Consider the following 22,733-nt stretch of genomic DNA (forward strand, 5'->3'; position numbering starts at 1 on the left):
CAGGAAAACATAGAAAAACTCAAAAATAAACACACAATAACACGGATCTTGACATACTGAAGAATGACTATCATTGACGATACAGGGAAGAAGCTTTTTGTTATCTAGCTTTGCTAGCAAAGTCGTAGCTAGCAGCTAGCTAATAGCACAACAACAACAGCCTAATGTCTGTATGATAAAAATCCTGAATCGATAGATAAGAACAGTTTCTCCTCACCTGGCTGTCTCCTCCCCTCAGTAGTTCTTCAGAGTAAACCAGACGTAGAGGCCTGTCAGTGTCTGTTGTATTTCATTACCTCTCTCTGGTTAAACCGCGACTCCGTGCTGAAGCAGAAACGAGACTTCAACGTTTTCCATCATCTGACAAGCAGCAGGTCTGCTCCACTTTATTCACCAAAAACGTTTTAATTCACCAAAAACTGATCTGTAATCTGATCGTTCGCTACGTTCAGCTCCAGTTAGCCGCCTGATCTCACTGTGGAGAGGCAACTGGGTCACGGGCAAAAGGTCAAAGGTAACAAGGTGACCGGAGGGCTTATTATGTTGTACAAAAAACCAAAACAAAACAAAAAAATAATTTTAGTACATATTATGTGTCAGAAGAGGGCTTAGAAAATAATACCAAAATAAAAAAAAATAAAAAAAATTGACCAATAGGGCACTTTGGGGCAAGGAGCAAAAAGGGCAGGTGCTCAAGCCCCCCCAGCCCCTTCCCTCTGCACGTGCCTGCTAGTTGGGCTAACAGGTCTGACTCTGGTTGGCGTCTCTTTGGCTCCTTGGTGCCTTCCTCCTGCTGTGGCGCCTAATGAAGCCACTTCCTGGCAGTTTCCCTGCAGTCAGTCAGCTTTGGGTCAAACTGCAGAGCAGCAGCTGAAACACACAGAGATAAGAGTGAGGAAGGCACCGGTCAGAAAGATGAAAAACATTAGAAAAGTTCTGAAACACATTGAAATATTAAATAGTGTACTGGTTATAGAACCAACACAAAGCGTACGGTTCCCCATGTACACTCAGTTAAATTAATTAGGACACTAATGAATATTTATTATTTATCTTAGTTGACAAATACAGTAACATTTACCCATCAAGCTGCAGCGTAATGTAGCATTTATGATGCTGCACTCATGTTAAAATGAGGGAATCTATTTAAAATAAAGGCTGTTTATCAGAAAACCTAAAGATAAAACTCAGGGAGGATCAGGGTTGATTTAACAGACAGAAAAATAGAGCAAAAGGTGATTTCTATTGTAGTTGGAAAACTTATTTACAGTTTATACAGGATAAACTTCCATCCAATAACTGGTTCAATCTTCCATTAACAGCAAGCATTTCCAAATAAGTTGATTAAATTAATTAAAAAATGTCCATATGCTGATAAAGATCCTGCACCAGTAGTAATAGTCCAGTTTAACCAGTTACCAACCCAAGAATCGGCAGGTTTAGATCAGCGGTTCTTCTGCACCTGGATTCAATCTGTGGTGATTAACAGCCTTCTGCAGGACTGATGGCTGCAGAAGGTCATGCAACCATGTGAATCAGCTGTTCTGGATCAGAGGCTCATCTAAGCATGTCAGTAAGCACATCATAATAAAAAATGAAAAACAAGTGATTTAAAACAATTTAAAGCAGCAGCAGCAGCAGCCCTGAGCTTCCTGGTCCACCTCATGCTGGTCCACCTCATAGAGGGAGAGAGAGGCCAAACAATAGGCCCCACCCTATTTTTAAAAACTCAAATCCCACAAAGTCTCGCAGGATTTCATACAGAGGCCTAGAGTGGTGGGCAGGATAAAAAAAATACAAAAGGAGACATGACCTCAATTATTAAAAATATCTGGTTTGCCCCAAAATAACCAGGTTTGAGTATTTTCACTCTCGAGGTACGCGGGCCCACCACGATTGGTTCCAGCCCATATTGCTTCCTCATAGGTAGTGCACTCTCACTCGAGATCAAGAACCATCTTGAGCAATCTTTGTGGCAGGTGTATGGTGCTTGCGTTGTGCCCCAGGGAGCCACCTTCTGGTTTGTATGTGCTGTGTAAGGTGTGTGGAATATGGATGGCATATTCCTGTGGGTGCTGAAGCTCCGTTTAAGCTGGGCTCAAGCTTGTAGTGATTTGTTATGTACTGTGCAGTAGAAAGGAGAGGAGATTGGGACGTGAAGAAAAATATATGAAATCGGGGGGGGGGGGAGGGGGTAAGGGGAGAGAAAGAAAAAAGGGGGAGGGAGAGAGGGGAGAAAGGGGGGGGGGAGGTTAGGGTTAGGATAAAGGTTTGGTGAGGGTTTATGAAGGGAGGAGGAGGAGGAGGAGAGCAACTGGGGAGAGAGGGGAGAAAAGAATAGAATGAAGAAGAGGGAGAGAGGGAAAAACAGGAGGAAGGGAGAGAAAGAGGAGGAGTGAGAGATGGAAGGGTGTGAGTATTGTTGTGGTGCTTGTGCTTCCTGAATGTGGAGGGTTTTTCAAAGTTCAAATCCTAGTAACAAAAATGTTTTCTAATAATGTTCAAGGTGGATCAAAAGTGTACAAAGAGTATAGAAAAGCAAATAATCTAAAAATGATAGGAAATATCTAAAAAATTATATATAACGTAAATATAAAAAACAATATGAAAAACTCTTACAGAAATGGTCAGAAAAGTATCTCCATTTTTTTTGGTGGAGGTCCCTAGTTGGATCTGTGTGGGATGGAAGGTTCCCTGTCATTTAGCAGTTTAAAGTGCTGCACCGGTGTTCCCAGATGTGTTGTGCTGTGTGGTGTCCAGTGTATTCTGTCGTCTGCTGTGTGAAATTTTGTCTGGAATTGGTGGGATGATGTGGTGGTGCAGTTTCTGGGACATTTCGCTGCAGGTTTTGGTTTTCTTTAGGATGTGGTTGGCGTGTTTGAATTGTGCTCCAGGGTAGCAGTCAGTTTGGATGTTAGGATTGGTGGGCCTGGGTAATCTTTTGAGGTTGGAATCTCCTAGGATTATTACTGATTTGTTGGGGGTTAAGTGCCAATTTGCCATTTTGTTGCCCTGGTGGGTGTGGGTGGTGATCAAAGGTCTAGGGATTGTTGCTACTGTTTTTTTTTTTGTTTTTTTTTTAAGATTTTGTTGGCTCTAGTGGCCTTTATTTGAAAGTAGTTTGACAGGAAAGAGGGTTATGAGAGATGGGGAAGACATGCGGCAAATGTCGCCAGGCTGGGAATCGAACCTGCGAACTAAGGCCTCAATACATGGGTGGTGCTTTGCCCCTGCGCCACCACAGCTCCCCGTTGCTACTGGTTTGAGTGAGGTTTTGAGGATGTCTGGAAGGGTTGGTCGGCTGGAGGAGGCGGGTTCCTGTGAGTTGTGGATCAGGCTTGTTTTTGTGGCATTATCGTGTGAGTTTTGTGGGTGCAAGCGGGGCTCAGGGTTCCCTTGAGTTTAATTATCTGTCCCTGTTCCTTTCTGTGTGTTAGGTGTATGTACCCATGATGTGGGGATTGTTTGTGTTTGTTCACTTTCTCCTATCCTGTCTCTTTTATTTTGTTGAGCCTGATCCTGTTGTAGTTGCGGCGGTTTGTTGGTTGTCGGATTTGGTTTGGTTCGCGCTTCTGTTATTGTTTTCCTAGCTGTAGCTAAGGTGATTTGTTTGATCCTTTCTATTTCTTTTTGTGCTTTTCTGGTTGCTCCATTAAGGATCCATTGTAGGATTACTATGGGCACAAAACAATGCAGTTATTTTTCAATAAACACTTTTAAGATCAAAGTAATGTTGCCAAACTTACCATAAAACTGCTCAAAGTAGAATCCAATTCGGAAGCCGGTTGCAAACAAGCCAGCAGCAAAGTGGCTGTTTGGGACAAACCACTGGAGTAAAAACGGGGAGGCGGATCGAACCACTGCTGCAGTGACTAGATATTTTTGTGTCAACACATCATGCACAGTCAGTAATAAAATTTACAGACAAGTAAGAAAATGTACAGAAAGGAATCACAACCCACTGTTCTCAACATGTAGTGCTTGATTTGAAACATGATTAACCCAGTAATAAAATGTTCTGACCCAGAGCACAAGGAGGGGGCATGGGGGGTAATGAGGGGAAGGTTTAGGGGGAGCGGGGAGTTGAGGAGGAGGGGTGCAACAAACGGCATATTTAGATTTAAAATTGATTAGACAAGGGTCCTCAAGGCCAGCTGACCTGCAGGTTTTCAGTTCAGCAAAATCCTGTCAATCAGCCATCAATTAAAATCATCTGTGCTGAATTATGGAAATGCCTAAAACTTGCAAGGCAGTGTGTCCTGAGGACCAGTGTTGGAAAAACCCTGGATTCGACGTTGGCGTTTCAACTATTAAAATTTGACCACAAAACAACATTGATTCAATTACATATTTTCAATATTAGTTAATTGGCTAGAATTGGATGATTGTTTGATGGTTGATCCACCATCAGTTGCCGACCTCAACCAAAAATCAACTATTCTGACTATAATTGAATTACCATCATGTGCTATCTGGGTGGTTTCTCAGTCAGAATCTGGTTGCAAACCAGAGATCAGCAGGTGTCAGTCAGTTATGGTAGATCTGAACTTTGGTTTGATGACCGAAATATGAGACATTTCAGTCTGATAGGAGGAACCACAGAGCTCTGTTAGGTTAAAGCACATTTCGTGAAGTTTAGATATTTTTCCTAAAACAGGATCCAGAGGAATCACCTCAAATGTTGGACTGGATTTTATTTCAATGTCATTTGTGAATGTTGCTCCTCATTTTCAGCAGTGTAGCTATAAAGGTTATAATTTGGGAGAAAATCTCATAAACATCAATATTTCCACAAAATAAGAAACAGAAATTAATATCATGTTTGATGGAGGAAAATCCTCTCAGAGTCTGAACTCAGCACGAGATGCCAGAGAGCAGCAAGCTAGTTTTACAAATATTAAACAATTAATTTAATTACATAATTATTACGGTAGAAGCCATTTGTTTGTTACTTAATGAAATATATTTGTCATATTTTTGTTGTGAATGACGTATACTTGCAGACGAACGAGGTCATTAGTCCAAGTTTGTTGTTTATTGAACGTTCAGGAACGGCTGAACTCGCCGCAGGTAAACAAAACAACCTGAACAGGTGATCAGCTCTAAACCATGAGTACCTTTTTACTCTCTGTCCTTTAGCATGCCTGTTGCCGTGGCAACCGCCTGCTAGAGATTACGTTGAAAACATAACATTCAGTCTGTTTCGTTATTAGGTTTTCAGGCTTGATATTTATTTTGCGATTATTAATAAGCGTTCCCCTGAGCTCCTGCTCTGATGGTCAGTTGCTCTTTGAGTCCCTTTTTTTATTTAGTTCTCAGCGTCCTGGTGACGTTCAGTTTGTCACCTACTGCTGAGATCAACTCAAAACCTTCCGCGATCAATCGAGATTGACATATTGAGCACCTCTGAACTAGACAGACAGGGCAAGGAAGAAATGCATCAGGAAAAACAGGCACATGTAGCAGCATTCAGGTAATATAAAGATATGAGTGAAAGGCGGTGACATCACAGTGCATCTGTTTCCTGTGTTTGTGTGTTGCATGTGTATGACCATGAAACCATGCAGCTCGGTCTCCCAGGCAACAGTCTGATATGATGGTTATCCAGGAGCCAGTCCTTGGGAGCGCTCTGCTCCACAGTCACACGGATGATTACAGAAGGGAGTGAGGAGAGAAGGAGCGTTACGTTCACAAATCTTCCAGGAGATTTGAGATCGCCAGCCAGTCCAGGCTAACACAGGGGAGCCAGTTCAGATGCAGAAAGCTTTAGGTCGGGTAGATTTTAAATTTTAACCTGCCCTAAAGTCTCACCGATACATCTCTGTTAATTCCAATCATCCAAATTAGTGTGGCCGTTCCACTGAACCAAAACTAGCAACTTCTCCAGGATCGATTCCTTCCTGCTAGAGAGTTTTAGAGTCTCAGCAAGAATCACATCCACTGACACGGTGTCTCTGTCACCGTGTCAGTCTGAGTGTTTGCTAGTCGGCCCAATCCGTCACAAATTTGTCGACATGCCAGGTATCTGCCAACTCCAAACAGAAATCCTGTTATCATGAATCCAAATAAATCCAGGATGTATCCCTCTGGGTGTGTCCCCGTAGGACAGGAGGGCTCTCCTCTGCCCAGTCTTCTCCTCGAGACAATTTGATCAATTGCATTGAGAGCAGCTGACCAGATCCATAATTTGTAGATTTGGAGGATGTGCATAGAAAGGGTTCAAAATAAAAAGAGAAAAAGTCAGGACAAAAACAGGGGGCAGGGCAGGAAGAAAGCAGAGGAAAAAAGCATCCGCCTTCACCAAAAAAAGCTAAGACTAATCTAAAGTCTAAGATTTGGCAGATAAAGTGTTTAACAGGGTTGCTTTAATCGCCACTGGCTGCCTGTGTATACTTACTGGGTTAACACTTGGGGGCGTGGCCAGGGGCCCGGGAGATGGGCTATGTGAGAGGAGAGGGACACCCTGGACAGGTGTCTGGGCCATCATAGATAAAGACAGGACAAAGATGCTTGGTAGGGGTAATTTAGAGAGACCATGGCAGGAGGAAGCTGCAGTACCTGGGGAAAACCTGGCATTCCAGGAGACAATATGTTAACTCCTTTTCCTCAGGCTAGGATTGTTGCAAAGCATCAATTCTACCAACTACCCCACTGTGCTGCCTGCTTTAGGGATAAACATCCCAAATGGACCTGGATGAGAGTAGTGCTAAGCTGTTAAATAAAAGCTAATTCTGGGTTTAGATGCTAACAGGAGCTGCTAACAGGCTGCACAGTGGTGCAGTTGGTAGCACTGATGCCTTGCAGCAAGAAGGTTCTGGGTTCGATTCCCGGCCCGGGGTCTTTCTGCATGTAGTTTGCATGTTCTCCCTGTGGGTGCTGGGTTTTCTCCAGGTACTCCGGCTTCCTCCCACAGTCCAAAAACATGACTGTCAGGTTAACTGGTCTCTCTGAATTCTCTCTAGGTGTGAGTGTGTGTGCATGGTTGTGTGTCCTGTCTGTCTCTGTGTTGCCCTGCAACAGAGTGGTGACCTGTCCAGGTGACCCCGCCTCTCGCCCGCTGACAGCTGAAGGCACCAGCACCTCCTGACCCCATGAGGGACAAAGGTGTTAGAAAATGGATGGATGGAGGAGCTGCTAACATGCATTATGCTCAGTCTCTGCTCCTCTGCATCAGGTTGGAGCAGCTCTCCTGTAAGACTGATGATCTGGCCCAGAAGATGCTCAGGCTGGTTCCGACGGAACGGATTTCAGCTCAGGAGGCTTTGCAGCATCCATATTTTAGCACGCTTCCTGCTCCCATCATGCACCTCAGAGATGGTAAGACCACCACCTGCTAACGAGCTACAAAAAAATTATTTTCAGGTGAATGTGTAATATTGAGGGTTCAATATAGAACCATTGTGGAAAGATTTTATATTCAGATTTGCTAAATGTATCCACTATAAGCTCCACCTGTGAACAGGTTGGTTTAACAGTCTAAGTAAAGCTGTGCTCTGATTGGCTAGTCTCTGAAGCCAGCAGGGGGCAGCACTTCCAGCTGTCAGCTGTGCTGCAGGACAACCGGAGCTTAGCGGAGAGGCTGCGTCTCCTCACTGAGAGTTCAGAAGGTTTTTAACCATCAGCAGCTTCTGCATGACCAGATCATGTTCAGGACCTTCTAACGTCAGCATCACATCTTATACACAGAAGAAAATCCACATTACTTGAATTAAAGTATAATTTGCTGTTTTTCAGCTGTGTCCATCTTCAAAGTTCCTGGAGTTCGTCTGGAGACAGAATTCAGAGACATCTTGAACCCCGGACAAAAACTGAAGTCTGCCCGGCTTCCTGCCGCCGGCTGTTGGTGATCAAACCGCCAATCAGATCAGCGGGACCTGACAAGATGAGGAAAGGGGCAAATCAACCCTTTAGGGAGACGGATTCATAAACTAGGGATGGATTTCTGATGCACTGGTCCAGGGCAGCTGTGGCTATGATGCAGTGGCTCTCCCTCATCAGAGGTCACTGATAGGGGAAGCTTTGGAGTCCTCTGGAATTGATCAACACTATGCAGAACGTTACCCTAAATAAAACGTTGAGCGTCTCCAGCGGGTGTGGTCCTTCCAGTTCTTTTCCTGAATCGACATGAAGCTGATCCAGAGACTCGTTCTGCTCTTCCAGAAACAGGTTCTGGTCCACAGGGCGTAACCGTTTCTGTTTTGTTTCAGGCTGCAACATGTCTCTGTCTGTCTGCTTCAGGCTCTCAGAGCGTTCCTGTGTGTCCATCAAGTCTTAGTCTCTCCTCGGGTCTCTGCATGTCTTTCTGTCCTCTAGTGTCCATCGGCTTCAGACAGGTTTCCACTGGAACTTTCATTAGTTATTTTGATGCTCTCATTGGCATCAGTTGCCATGGTGACCCTTCATAAGGGAACAAGCCTCTATTTCCATTGTTCCACTCAGAATAAGTTAGTTGGAAGGAAAACCACCAGTCAGGTTCTGTTAGAGGAGAGCAGGCAGACGCAGGAGATGCTCTCTGCAGCTCTGCCTGACCATCGATGTGACCAAGAGCCAGAAGCTGCACCTTCTGAGATGTTTAGACATTTACATATATTTGCTTATACATTTGATTTCCAAAGAAATAAAAAAACAAAACATTCAGAGCTCTGAAAATCTGCTGAAGCCTGCTGTTGCCTTTTTCACCTTGACTGCTGGTTTTCATCCTGTTGAAGGTTTTACAACCCTAAAGCTTTAAAAAGGTTAACGTTTTATTAACCTTTAAAAAGGTAATAATAATAATAATTTAGAAACACCGATCAATAAATCCCCCAGCTTCCCTTCGCTTCCACCAGGTGGCAGCAAAGAGCATATTTGTTCTCTTTTTCAACCACATGAAGCGCAGCTTCTGCTGCTGGGGATGATGATGGTGATGATGATGATGATGATGATGATGATGATGATGATGATGGTGGTGGTGGCGGCTTGGTTCTGATGAAGGGTGAACAGAACTTTTGAGCGAATCTTCAGAGCAAAGTAGTTAATAATCCGAGCCGTAAGTGAAGGCAGCACCAGCCGAAACTCCGACCGGAAACAGCTGAGAGACTTTTCCCAGTCGGGACCAGAAACCACAGAACCGAACCTAGAGCAGAGTTTTTCAGGGGACCAGTTCAGCCCGGTACCAGTTAGAGAGCCTGCCGGAAGTGGTTCCGGTTCGGCAGGGAGTGTTTATGGCGTTACTGGTGAGTTGTTCTGGTTCTAACCACTTTTAGAACCATGAGTTATTGTGTGAAGTTCGATCCTGGTTGTGGTTCTGGGACCTTTGGACTCTACTGAGTTCGGAGGGTGTTTTCAGAACTTTTTGGGTCTGTTTGATTTTGTTTAGCTTGCATCAGAACATCCAGAATGTTCGAACTTGATGGGAAGCTGGTTCCATCTGCTCCCAGAACTCCCGCAGAGTCTAGCAGAACTCCGAACCTCCGGTTCCGATGTGTTCGGGTTCCGTTAGTAAATAAAGTGTTGCAATCTGCAGCCGGTGCACGATGTTAAAGTCAGTCCAGTTGGAAGTTCTGATCAACCAGCTTCCCGGAGAACCTCTGTGTGTTTTTGGACCGACAGAACCGGTTCCTGAGAATATGTTCCCAGCTGCACACTGGCAACCCTTCAGACGACCCGCCGAGCCCAGGCTCGGTACCGGACATTGTGGACTGAGTTTAGTCCAGTTTGGGCCCATCTTGAGCAGAATCCGACAGATTCTAGATTCTGAGACAGAACCGAGTCTCACAAGTTGAACTAACTAGTGGTGAACTAGGTTAGCTGGTTAAGGGCGAGCTAGTTAAACTAACTAGTACCAACTAGTTAAACTACAGGTGAACTAAGTAACTGACTCATCCAGGCGGAGGTCCACCAGAACCAGCGGTTCTGCTGATGAGGAAGAGGATTTCCTGGAGGTTTATCCAAAGATGAAATCAGCCAGCTCTGTAATACAGGAAGTGATGTCACACAGCAATCAGCTGATTGGAATCAGTAAACAGGACTGATGTTGTCCTGGAGCTGGTTCTGACCCACAACATCGGGTCAGCACTAGAAGAACCCCAGGCTGAGCTCTGTGGACATCTCGTCCCCAGCGTCCACTAGGAGTCAGGTGATGTCTGTCCACAGGTTCAGAGACGGGCCTCCTGGTGGACGAATGTCTCACCAAAGTACAATTGGAAGATTTAACTCTGCATTTCTGAAAACTATGAAATACTCCCAAGTTCCATAAAGTATCAGAATAGTGTAAAAAAGTGTGAGAAATTTTCCTCAGGACAAGTTGGAGTTTGTTCAGATTGAACTTTGACCCCAAGATCCTTGACGCTGTCATCCTCCCTCCAGCCATAACCCAGTTGTTCTGTCGTCCTACCCTTTCAGTTCCTCAACTGTTCTTTTTGCCTTTCAGGTCCAAAGGAACGTCTCATCTGTAGACCGACTGGACCCGATGGACCACAGACAGCAGCAGGAGGAATTCTGATCACTGATTCAGGACTGGGACAAAGATCTTGGTGGACTTCGTGAACGGTACTCATTAATTAGAAGACCTGTGGACAGCTGAGAGTCTCTGGAGGTCATGGGTCCTCCACAGACCCAGGGATCTCCAGCTGTTCCTCAGATGGGGGTTCGCGCCCGTGTGTCAAACTGGTCAAAGAAGCGGGAGATAGAGAACGCCCGGCCTCCCTCAAGAGTTGACAGGCTGGGAACAAGCCAGTTGGATGGACATTCTAGGAAGTTTCTGGAGGACAATCTGGACCTGTCAGGTCAGTCGGAGACCGGCGTCCAGTTCTCCAGGACAGGTCTGGTGAGGATGAAGAGGAGCAACAGCGAGGCAACCATCAGTGACTTTGACTTTGGTTCTGAGGACGCCGGTCCCGCAGCCACGCTGACCAGAAGACACGGGAGCTCGTCCAGCGTGGACCTGCTGAGCTCAGCGGGGTTCTGGGAGGTTCTGGACCAGGAGCCCAGCGCTCCTCCTCCCATGCCTGAGCCTGACGCCATCTCTGCCATGCTTTCTCCCAGCCTGCAGGCGGCTGTCCAGATCGCACGTGGGGACATTGTCTTCGTTCCAGGACAGGACACTGACAGAGATCACAGAAAGAAGACAGAGACGTCTGTCCTCGGCCGCCTGAAGCCTCAGCGGACCAACAGCGTTGAGGTGTACCAGGACAGCAGCTGCCCTTTGACCCCTCACAGGTGGTTCTCTCATTATGATGTTCAGAGTGTCCTCGTCACTGTAGCAAAGGGACGTCCCTGTGCAGAGGCTCCTGATCTGCTGCCGTTAATGGGACATGAGGACCAGGATGGTGACGAACGGAGCAGCGCTCTGGTCCTAGCCTGTCCTCACTTCCTGAATGAGCTTGGAGGGGAAATGGACCAGAACTTGGACCTGACCCGGCCCGGCAGCTCCACCGGCACCAATGCTGCCGTTTCTGTCCTGGAGGTGTCCACAAGAAGCAAGCGCTGTCCTGCAGACCTCAGGGGGACGGACGAGTTCCTGGACCTGGGAGCCACGTACTACCAGAAATACTTCTACACCAAAGGTAAGACCTGGTCCCAGTTCTGGTCCCAGTGTTTAGCTGTTTCAGGTTCTGTGACCCGTTTCCTGGCTCCTGTCCCTCTAGATCACCAGAATTATTTTGGCGTTGATCCAAAGTTCGGTCCGGTTTCCCTGAGCGTCCGTCGAGATGCTGTGGATGATGGAGGAAACCCGACCAGGTTCTGCTACAGGATCATCCTCCGGACTGGCCAGGTAACTGATCCAACCAACCCAGGTCAGCGCAAGATCTCGTGGTCTAATTAGCAGCTTCCTGTTTCTCCTCAGCTGTCCACCCTGAGAGGATCCATCATGGAGGACTCGGTCCCTTCGTCCAAACACGGGACGGGTCGAGGTCTTCCCCTGAAGGATGTCCTGGAATTTGTGGTCCCAGAACTCAACATCCAGAGTCTGCGAGCGGCAAGCCGTTCCCCCCAAGTCCCAGACCTGCTGCTGCAACTGGACCAGCAGGAGGTGAGCTGGTTCTGCTGGGTCTGGAATTGTTTTCCTTTCTCTCCACGGTTCTGGACAAGGTTCTGCTGGTCCCTATTACCACACTAAATGTGGTTGGACTGGAACCAGGACACTGTAAAGCAGTCTGCAGTTCTCTTCAGTGGAGGTTCTGGTGTTGCTGGATTGATCCACGTTCTGACATCAAAAAGCAACATGACGTTGGACCTTGTAGCAGTAGAAAGGACGGGTGGTTCTGGTTCTGGCAGAGCAGAATGTGGCGTAAACACTGGAGTTGGACCGACAGGTTTATCATCACAACTCTTGACGCGCTGGTTCTGATCCGTCCTCCGTCTTCCTGTTTTCCTGCAGCTCATCCTCCAGCACAGAGTGGACCTGCAGCTGAGCCGGGCCGGTCAGAACACGGGAGAGACCAGCAGTCCTGCCCTGACCCAGTTCCTAAACTTGCTGGGCCACAGCGACCCGGTGAAGAGTTTCTACAAGCACCAAGACCAGCAGAACTCTGGTACCAGAGCCTGCTTTCTTATGATCTAAATATGTTCTGTTCAAGGTCAGGTCCACTTTTAGATATTTGACCAAACCAGAACTTCTATCCGGGTCACAGATGTTCGAGCCCACCGTCTCAGGCCAGGTCCGAAAGGTTCTGGAGATTCTAGATGTTTCCCTTATCCAGAACACCCGAGCAGAACCTTCAGTGGATCATGATGTTCTCCAGGACCTACAAGTTCTCGAGGCCGACCTGCGGCAGCGACAGACGGCGTCTCCTGACCAGCAGCTGTCCAATGAGACGCTGACGTTTGGCTGGTCATGTGACACTAAAACCACGCGAGAACAGATGCACTGAACGGTCTTTGTTCTCGTTCGATTTCTTTTTGTGCTTAAAAGAAATTAAGGACTTTAAAAAAATCTTTAACTTAATAAAAGAAGTGAATCTAACAGAAATGGGAAAAAATTACCCTGATTACTTAAGGCTAACCTGATTCTCAACCTGAACATCCACTCTGAAGAGAGTTTGATGTGTAAGACCAGAACACGGCGTTGTCAGTTTACTTTCATTCTTAATCCCCGGGCTTTGACTGGAATATCCAGGCCGCTTTCTAGGTTTTTTTGAAATTTATACACTATATTTGCCAAAAATATTTGCTCATCCATCCAAATTAATGGAATCAGGTGTTTGAATGCAGACTGTTTTTACAAACATTTGAGAACAAATGTTTTGCTCTCAGGAGTTCAGTGAGTTCCAGCCTGGAACTGTGATGGGATGTGCAACAAATCCAGTCCTGAAATTTCCTCGCTCCTAAATATTCCAGTCAGCCATATTATATGAAAATGGAAGCAACTCAGCCACCTAGTGGTCGGCCACGTAAACTGACGGTCAGCAGTTGCTGAAGCTCATAGTGTGATGAGGTCGCCAATTTTCTGCAGAGTCAATCACTGCAGACCTCCAGGCTTCATGTGGCCTTCAGATTAGCACAGGAACAGACAGCTTGATGGGATGGGTTTCCATGGCGACCAGCTGCACCCATGCCAAAAATCACCAAGTGACGCAAAGCGTTGGATGTAGAGGTGTAAAGCCGCCGCTGGACTCTAGAGCAGTGGAGGAACGTTCCCTGGAGTGACAAATCGCATTTCTCCATCTGGGAATCTGATGGACAAGTCTGAGTTTGGCGGTTGCCAGGACAACAGCACTCGTCTCACCGCATTGGGCCAAGTGTAAAGTTTGGTGGAGGAGGGATCATGGTGTGGGCTGTTTTTCAGGAGCTGGGCTTGGACCCTTGGTTCCAGTGAAAGGAACTCTGACTGCTTCAGCAGACCAAGACATCTTGGACATGTCCAGGATCCCATCTGAGTGGGAACGGAACAGTTTGGATCTGGACCCTTTGTGGACCAGAGCACAAAGCAAGGTCCATAAAGACATGATGGACAGCCTGGCTCGGAGTCCTGACCTCAACCCGATCAGAACACCTCGGGATGAATCAGAGCAGAGACTGAGAGCCAGGCCTTCTCGTCCCACATCAGTGTGTGACCTCACAAATGTGCTTCTGGAAGAATGGTCAGAAATCCGCATAAACTCTCTGCTAGACCTGGTGGGCAGCCTGAAGAGCTGAAGCTGTTCCAGCTGCAGAGGGACCAACGTCCCATTGGACCCGGTGGGTCAGGACGGGACCGGTGGGTCAGGACGGGACCGATGGGTCAGGATGGGACCGATGGGTCAGGACGGGACCGGTGGGTCAGGATGGGACCGGTGGGTCAGGATGGGACCGGTGGGTCAGGACGGGATCGATGGGTCAGGGACCGGTGGGTCAGGACGGGATCGATGGGTCAGGGACCGGTGGGTCAGGACAGGACCGGTGGGTCAGGACAGGACCGGTGGGTCAGGACAGGACCGGTGGGTCAGGACGGGATGGCACTGAAGCTCATACGTGAATCAAAGCAGGTGACGTTGAGAGTGCCATGCACTTAGTGCACTAGGGCATGAGTTATTGGTCCCGATAAGTGTCCTCACTGAGTGAAGGAGATTTTTTTTGTGGATGTTTTCTGTTTTTTCTATTTTTGATGCTTAGCGCAAACCAATTTCCTTCTGGGTTGTGAATAAAACTGCAACTGAAATCTCTTTGCAATCCAGATCCGTTTCTGTCTCCTTTCAGGCAACTCAACAGAAAGTCCAACTGTTTCCATGATGTTTGGAGAATTTCAGCTGACATTCCATGTTTCTGCCCTGCTACAAACTGATGCCGATGGTTCTGGTCAGGTACTACATGGTGCTCTGCTGTAGGGGGGTTCCACAGCGCTACAGGAGAACTGCAGAGTTCATCATGGTTTTCATTTTCAGGTGCTGAGGTCACACCATGTTGTGAACGATGTCACCATGATTTTCCAGGAACCTGATGCTCCGCCCTTTAAGCCCCAGATCAACCGTGCCGACCTCCAGCATGTTTTCATCATTGTTAGAGTCCACCGACCCTGCACCCAGCACACCTGTTACAGGTTAGACTTTGTCCGCAGGAAGTGAAGTGTCCCAGGTCTGACTCCAGGTGTGAAGTTGCTGTGTCTTTCAGTCTTGCCGTGTCTAGGTCCCGGGGCGTCCCTCCCTTTGGTCCATCAATCCCATCTGGTTGGATAGCTCCTGCCTCTTCTGCCTTCGTGGACTTCCTGCTGACCAAGATCATCAATGCCAAACACGCCACCCACAAGTCTGAGTCGTTTGTCACCATGGCAACGCGTGCTCGCAAGGAACAGCTGAAGCAGTTGGTGAACAGCTTTGTAACGACGACACCACTGGACTCCTCCTCTGGCGTCCGCTTCAGCCTTATCTCTCTGGGCGGAAAGAAAAAGGAGCGTCTGGCGCCGCATCCGCTGGCCTACCTGCAGAGTGCAGGCGCCCTCACCTGGAGCGTGACGGTTCGCGACCCCCGCAGTTCTGTCGCAGTCGCCTGCCGACTGGCCGTCTCCAGCGAGCTGCTGGTGCTGATAGAGGAGGCGGGCAGAAAGGTGGTGTTTCACTGTTCATGCAGGGATGTGATTGGCTGGAACACCGCACATGGATCCATCCAGGTGTTCTACCAACACGGACTTTGCGTGGCGTTTTCCACACGGGATGGCCGCTGGGAGGACTCCCAGGAGATCACGCAACGGTTGAAGGTGAGCAGGGCTCCCATTGGTCCCCGACCCCTCTCCAACCACCTCCTGAAGCGCATTATAACCCGGTCATGTTAACTTTCAGACGGTGACGCACGGCGCTGCGGGGGCAGCCGTGACTCTGAGGAGGAACCGGCTCGGTCAGCTGGGCTTTCATGTCAACTTTGAGGGTGTGGTGGCCGACGTCGAGGCCCACGGCTTCGCCTGGCAGGCGGGTCTTCGCCCCGGCTGCCGGTTGGTGGAAATCTGCTCAGTTCCCGTGGCAACTCTTTCTCACGAGCAGATGATCGAGCTGCTGAGGACATCGGCGAACGTCAGCGCCATCGTACTCCCGCCCCTCAGAGACGGGACGCCACGCAGGTAGAAAATATTTCACTTCTTGTTTCCTGTGACATCAACATCTCTCTGCACCTGGTTGGCTGGAACCAACCAGAACCACGAAGGGCCACCAGAACCATGATCCCAAGAGGTTTTGTATGGTGACCTGCAGCTATCGAGGAGAAAGAAATGTTCTTGTTTACCTGAAGTCAAATCTAAAAGAAGGATGTGTTTGAGAAATTTCAGGGCAGCAGTAGATCTACCAGAGTGGCTTTAAATGGAAATTGTACGGTTTCATTCCGTAGGGTCCAGGGGTCAGAGGTCACGCGACCCTGACATCTGCATTTGTTCTGGAAACACAATTTGTCCCTGATCTGGTTTCTGGTGTCGAGAAAAAAAACATTTAAAGGAAAATATGTCCTTTGACCTGTGAGCAGGAGGAAACGTATTCAGTTTTATTTTAATGAGTGATAATATGATTAATATTTTGAATAAATGTTTATTTATTTTCATTATTAATGAATGGTGTTTTCAAAGACGTGTGAACTGAACTGAACTTGTTCAGATCAAGAACTACGGTTCAGTTTATGAAGCTTCACTCTGACTCAAAGTTTCATCTTCAGGAGTTTCTCTGAGACCCAACGGCTCCCCCTGCTGGAGGTCAGACTGGACCCTGATGTCACTTCCTGCCCCTATGGGAGCTCTGCAGCCCAGCCTAATGCCAGAACACCGTCCAATCAGAGTCCAGTCCAACTGAGCTCTTCCTCTGACATCAAGAACGACATCAGGTTAGAACTGGACCAGAACCGAATTGGAACAGAACCAGGTTCCCCAGCAGAAAAGGACCTTGACAGCAATGTGACTACCGTGTTGATCCGCCCTGCAGAGCTCCTCCTGATTGGTTTGTCGGTTCTGATGGACGCACCGGGTCCACGCAACACCCGCACAGTAGAGACAGAGGTGAGTGGAACTGGAACCAGGATCCGTTTGGCTTCCAGAGTAAGTCCTGAACGACTGGGCGTTTAGCTTCGTGAGATGGTTCTGCCGCAGCTCGGTCCCATGAAGCTGGGGGTTCTGCTGACCCGGTTGTTTTAATCTTCACCCTGACCCGGCCTGTCTGCTCGTGTTCCCGTCCAGAAACCAGACTCCACGGTCTTCCTCTTCGTCTTCCTCAGCGAGCGAGTCCAGCAGACAGAAATGGCAGCCGGCGGCCGCAGGTGAGTCGACCGAAACGCCAGAAATCGTTCTTAAACTTTGTCAGTCCAACCTGAACACGACTCTGCAGTTTGCAGCCACAAGTTGCTCAAGTTGCAGCAACACGTTGTCCAGCAGCAGCAGTGACGGCAGGACCTCGACGCCTCAGCTCGCCTGTCTCAGCGGCGTGTCGGTGGACAGCGGCATAGACTCCGCCCTCTACTCGCCATCAGCCCTGCCTGCGGCTGCTGGGGCAACGCTAGTCCTGACGGACGTCCACAGGAAGGAGTCGGCGGGGCCGAGCCGTCTCGTGACCGACCTCAGAGGCTCTGTTGCTAGGTAACTCTGTGGCTCCAGAGTCAGTTCTCCAAAATGAATATTGACTTCCGTCGCCTGGAGCGGCGCCCCCTGCTGCACTGGAGCAGAAACACAAACGTTTATGATTAGCGGGATGTCAAACAGAAACTATGTTTCACCATTTAATCCACACGTTTGTGTGCATGCTCAGCCATAACTGATACAAGCTGACAGCATTTATGTGTCAGTATTTCCATTAATATAGCAAGCATTTGGAGAAAATGTAGTCTGTTTATTCAACCTTTATTAGGCCTGTAATGGTTTCCCATCAGAGCAGAACAGGTGAGTTGAGCTGGGCAGGAGCTTAACATCTGCTCTACTTTTTTCAGAGACTATCGTGGAACCAGATGTTCATCAGCAGACAAAGTGAAGCCAGATTCACCTTTGACCCATCCAGGTGACGCCAGCTGGGATGCAGAGCGTCTCTGCAGCCAGGATACCTGTCTGTGGGAGGCGGGGCTTAGCTGGTTGAACAGCGGTTTGTTACTGGAGGAGACTGGCAGGTGAGAAAAACCAGGTGACATCTGGTGCCATCACCTGAGACACCTGTTCACCTTCTAGCATCTGACCTCCTTCTGACCTCCATCTGACCTCCATCTGACCTCCATCTGACCTCCATCCCCAGAATAAGATGTCAACCCTGCTATTTTTTGAACATTGTATTTCTTGACTTTCTGTCTTTCTAGCCCTTCACTGAGAGGAGAGACTTTAAACTGCTGGTAGTTTAGAAATAACTGAATGGATTAAAGATCTGCTGTTGCAAAACAGATGAAACCCTGAGCTCCTTTCTGACAAAAAATCCAGCTGGTTGGAGTTTGATTAATGAAATATGAATAATTGACCAACATTTTGATAATGTATAGTTTATCAATTAATGACTCAGTGATGTTCATTTGATGTAAAACACTTTGAAGTGCCTTGTTGCTCAAATGTTCTAGACTAATAAACTTGACCTGACTTCCTGTTGCAGACCCAGCCATCGTCCAATCAGAGGCCAGAAGGTGAGTCTGAAAGATTTCTGTCAGTAATAAAACAATGAGATCCAAACTAAATGAGCAAGTGAAAACTTTCTGACCTGAGATCCTGCAGGAAGTATTACTTGCTCAGACGAATGAGCAGCAACCTGATTGGTCAGGCTTTAGTAAAGCCCCGCCTCTTCAGCAGATTATTGCTGGGCTGCACCGACGTCACGCAAAGGCAAGTAAGATTATTTAAGTAGGTGTGTATGTGTGAGTGTATGTTTAGTCAGAAATTATTGTAGGGATTAGGTATGAAGTAAAAGTATATAGATCATCACGAACCACACTCCATACCAGTAAGTGGCGGTAATGCTACTGAAAGTTTATTGCCCACCGCCAATAAAAACCAAGAAGAAGTCACGCAATACAGATGGAGTAAATCTGCTGATCCAGCATCAAAATGTCTAAAGTCTGTCCTGTACAGTTGCTCCACCCGTTCTAATAGAGAAAGATAAAAGTTATTTTCGTGTTTCAAAGGTAGTTGGTCACAAGGGAGTTCATTTTAAAAAAACGTACTGAAAAAGAGGAGAAACGTGAATCAACAATCTACAGCTAAAAGCAGGAGGTGCAAAAACTACCAATGCCAGAGTTTGCAGCGCCACTTTCTGACAGGAAACCATCGCATCGTTTAAATTGTATTTCCAGCTGTTTTATTGGACAGTTACTTAGAAAGCCAAGCGTTCATATGTAAGGTCAGATATATTATTTTTATGCCCTAGCATGATTGTCCTCTGAGTGCTAATGTTGTTAGCAGCTAGCTCAGTGCCGAGTCACGGACAGAAAATATAATGTTTATTCAGTGGGACTTTAATGCTAAGAAAAAAAGCTAAATAAATTAAATATATCCTACCAGCCATACAGACAGTGAGCTGTTACTGTTCCCCCACATGCTTCGTGTCCAGACACGAACTCGGGATTTCTGTAGATCGGAGCGAATCGTTGACCTACATTGGACCCGAATCCAGCAGCGACTCAACATTAACGTACAACTCCAGCATGAATTTGGGTTTACAGAAGCTAAATAAATGATTTACCAGGAGATTCAAGCTCATAAAATAACATAGTTTGTTGTTAGCAATAGCATCGTTATCATAAAATTACTTAAAATAGCACAACTCGCCACTCACCCGGCAGAAACAAGTGGTCAGTCATCTAAAGCTGCTTTTGGTTCTAAATAGGGTTGCCACCCGTCCCGTAAGATACTGAGATAATACGGATCATATCCTAAATATATGCATGTTTTCTTTCCCCGAGATGCCTCAGCTGTTCCAGCTTATTTAGGGCATTAGCTACTCGCTGTGATCCATTTTGCTCTGATTTGAACCGGAGAACTCCCCTTCCGGACCTTCATCTGAACTTGGCGCGTCATCCGGGTCATGTGTCTGAAACAAAGCAATAGTTCCCACTAGTCTGGACTGAAAGTGATCCGCGCCATCTTGGTAGGCAAGATGCAAGGTAGGCCGATGTCTTCGAGACCACCACAAAGAAAATATGTGGACATTTTTAGCCAATGTGCAAGAGAAAGATACACAAACACAATGGCTTCTGTTGGGATCAAACTGTATGAGATGGAGAAGGAAAATATGTCAGACGATGGGCCAAGCTGCCTCCGATCTCTGTACGAAAGCGCTTCATAGTGAACACAAAATCTTTATAGATGGAGGAGCTTCACCGCTTGAAACTGACGGAAACAATCGGTGTTTAAGCAAATTTGCAAAGAACGCACAAACTCTTCAGACGAATAACGAGGTTCTGGTGATGGGCAGAACCTCCACTTCCAGAATCCAGACTTCTGCCACACCCGCCTTGGTTCTGAGGTGTCCGCTGGGTCTGTCTCAGGTCTGGGTCGGCCTGGTCTGTTCTGACAAGTCAGAGTTCAGAGGGGTCAGGGTTCAGGAAGCTGACGAGACATGGCTGTGATTGGTCAGAACCATAATGACCAGTCAGTTGCTCTGCCCCTTCACCTGGTTCCTGTCTCAGTCTACCTGCAGAGCCGCTGGAGTCTCTGCCCTGTTTCCATGGAAACGTCTGACCCGCAGCAGGTCACATGACAGTTTGTCCCTTGCCAGTGGTAGGACTCTGCAGAGCCCCGCCCACATCCTGCGGCGCCGCCACAGCGCACCGACCATCAGATGCCGGCCTGCACCTCTTCAGAAAGGTGAGCAGCTGGACTTTCACAATAAAACTACTTTCAGTAGCAGCTTTCTTGAGCCCTCACCTCATTGGCTGAGGCCAGGGGGTCGGGGGTTGGGGGACAAGGAGAATGAGGGGAGGAGTTAGACATGGGAAGAGAAACAGGTGAAGGTCAGACTGCCTCAACGTGTGTGTGTGTGTGTGTGTGTGTGTGTGTGTGTGTGTGTGTGTGTGTGTGTGTGAACTGCTGCAGGTGTGTTTCCATCGTCTCTCACTGACCATCAGCTCCGTTACATTCAGGAAGTGACATCAGGGAGCCCTGCATTGAACAGGTGAGGAATAACACCTGGAGCCACTTTGAAGGCACTTTGTGATGTCATTGATGACGTCATCATTACTGTCCTCTCCCCCTCAGTGACATCACAGCTTCCCTCTCAGGTAAAGTGTCTCAGCTGGAGGAGATCCTTCAGCGGCTTCAGCTGGACCTGCTGAAGGTAAGCATGACTTGGTGATGTCATACAGATGAGAGGATGACATCATCAGGCTGAGGTGTTGCTGTGATGCGTTCAGGAGCAGCAGGACAAAGCGGCGCTGCAGCAGCAGATCTTCGACCTGCGACGGGACAACCTGCGCCTACAGGAGGAGAGCCGCAGCGCCGCCCAACAGATGCGACGCTTCGCCGCATGGATGCTGCGCAGGGGCTCGTTGCCATGACAACACCACCTAGCCATCCAGTCAGGACGGGCCGCTCAGGGTCTGCCAGATAAAAACACCAGAACCACTGGGCCTGTTCAGAACTCGTTAGGTGTCAGAAAGTTGGTGGGATGAAACCCGACGTCACATCTTCTGAACCTCCGGTTCTGACCCAGATGCTGGTTCTGGTTAACTGCCAGATAAAATCAGAACTTTTGTCTGGACTCCGGGGTTGAGAAACCTCATCAGAATCAAACCGATCTCAGAGCAGAAGTCTGAACCAGACCTGATGACAGAGGATGATTCTGGTCGGGTCAAATCGGGTCGGATGGAGGACATGTAAATATCTTCATGATGTTTTGGACGTTTTGTCTCTGCTTCCATCACTTCCTGTTTTAAAATTTATTCATGAAGAGAAATTTCTCTGAACTTCATAACTTCATTAAATAATTTAACTGATCAGTCAGTGCAACACTGCCCCCATGTGGACACCAGTGGAATACCAGTAGCAAGCAGGAAACCAGTAGCTCCTTACTGCTCTGATTTTAGCATCAGTTCTTCCTGATCTAGATGATCTAGATCTATCAAGATGACTGAACCAGATCAGATTCCAGATGTTCAGCTGAACAGGAGCCTCCTGAAGATTCATATTTCTGCATCAGCTAGCTTGCTACTGGTTTCCAGTTTGTTTCTGGACCTGATTACCTATTTTGTTACATAGTTACTGGTTACTGCTTGATTGTAGAATTCAATTTAAAATGAATTCAAATTCATTTTAAATTCTGTTCTTGACCTTTCTGTTCAGGTCAGGAACAGGAAGAAACATCGTCCGTTTGGAGCCTCAGCTGGTCCAGGCGTCCATGAGGCAGACCCTGAACGCGGTGCTTTGGGTCAGACTTTTGGATCTCGACTGTAGAATCTGATTCTTTGTTTTTGACCTTTATTTGAGTCTGGAGTCGTTTAGAAACGGCTGAAGACATTTGTGAACAAAATGTCTTCAGCTGTTTCTTTTAAAATAAGCTTTTCTGACCGATCTGCTTATCGGACTCATCAGTCTCAGTTAGAGGTCACAGAGGTCACTTTAAAAGCTAATGGCAGCCGGTGGACATGAGGTTCTGACTTCCTGTTTTGTGTCGGCGTCCTAGAGTTTCTAGACTCTAGAAAACCAGAAAAATTTAACAACTGCCTGAACCAGTTTATCCAATTTAAACTAATTTTCCAAATGGAAGGCCAGATTTGTGCCCGCAGAGAGAAGAGTCGAAGCCGAGGATGATGGGTGGCGTCTTGCTTTCCAAATGTGAGCCTCCCTGTTTTCAATAGCAGGAGCCAGGCTGTCATGAGTTTAAGGCTTATTGACGAGAGAAGGGACG

At 47.5% G+C, this 22,733-nt stretch overlaps 1 protein-coding gene across 3 annotated transcripts in view; it reads left to right on the forward strand.

Moving 5' to 3' along the window:
* The window catches only part of LOC106941665 (signal-induced proliferation-associated 1-like protein 2), a 27,839-nt gene extending 5,999 nt beyond the window's left edge, over positions 1-21,840 (forward strand). The window contains exons 2-20 of one of the 3 annotated variants that reach the window (XM_015024752.1): positions 7,175-7,317; positions 10,412-11,546; positions 11,628-11,755; positions 11,828-12,013; positions 12,362-12,515; positions 14,659-14,762; positions 14,844-14,998; positions 15,070-15,652; positions 15,735-16,009; positions 16,591-16,755; positions 16,854-16,927; positions 17,105-17,184; positions 17,253-17,500; positions 17,848-18,021; positions 18,489-18,519; positions 20,518-20,695; positions 20,924-21,002; positions 21,086-21,164; positions 21,241-21,840. In XM_015024752.1, the coding sequence (XP_014880238.1) occupies positions 10,580-11,546; positions 11,628-11,755; positions 11,828-12,013; positions 12,362-12,515; positions 14,659-14,762; positions 14,844-14,998; positions 15,070-15,652; positions 15,735-16,009; positions 16,591-16,755; positions 16,854-16,927; positions 17,105-17,184; positions 17,253-17,500; positions 17,848-18,021; positions 18,489-18,519; positions 20,518-20,695; positions 20,924-21,002; positions 21,086-21,164; positions 21,241-21,384 (3,804 nt within the window). In that variant the 5' untranslated portion in view covers positions 7,175-7,317; positions 10,412-10,579 and the 3' untranslated portion in view covers positions 21,385-21,840. Of the gene's footprint in view, positions 1-7,174; positions 7,318-8,839; positions 9,216-10,411; positions 11,547-11,627; positions 11,756-11,827; positions 12,014-12,361; positions 12,516-14,658; positions 14,763-14,843; positions 14,999-15,069; positions 15,653-15,734; positions 16,010-16,590; positions 16,756-16,853; positions 16,928-17,104; positions 17,185-17,252; positions 17,501-17,847; positions 18,022-18,488; positions 18,520-20,517; positions 20,696-20,923; positions 21,003-21,085; positions 21,165-21,240 lie in introns of those variants that run through there. The other 2 variants (XM_015024751.1, XM_015024753.1) reach the window with 2 other exon arrangements.
* The last annotated feature ends 893 nt before the right edge of the window (positions 21,841-22,733 follow it).

Source organism: Poecilia latipinna, unplaced genomic scaffold (genome assembly GCF_001443285.1).
Source record: "Poecilia latipinna isolate Pla-1442-1.1 unplaced genomic scaffold, P_latipinna-1.0 Scaffold3797, whole genome shotgun sequence".
NCBI lineage: Eukaryota > Metazoa > Chordata > Actinopteri > Cyprinodontiformes > Poeciliidae > Poecilia > Poecilia latipinna.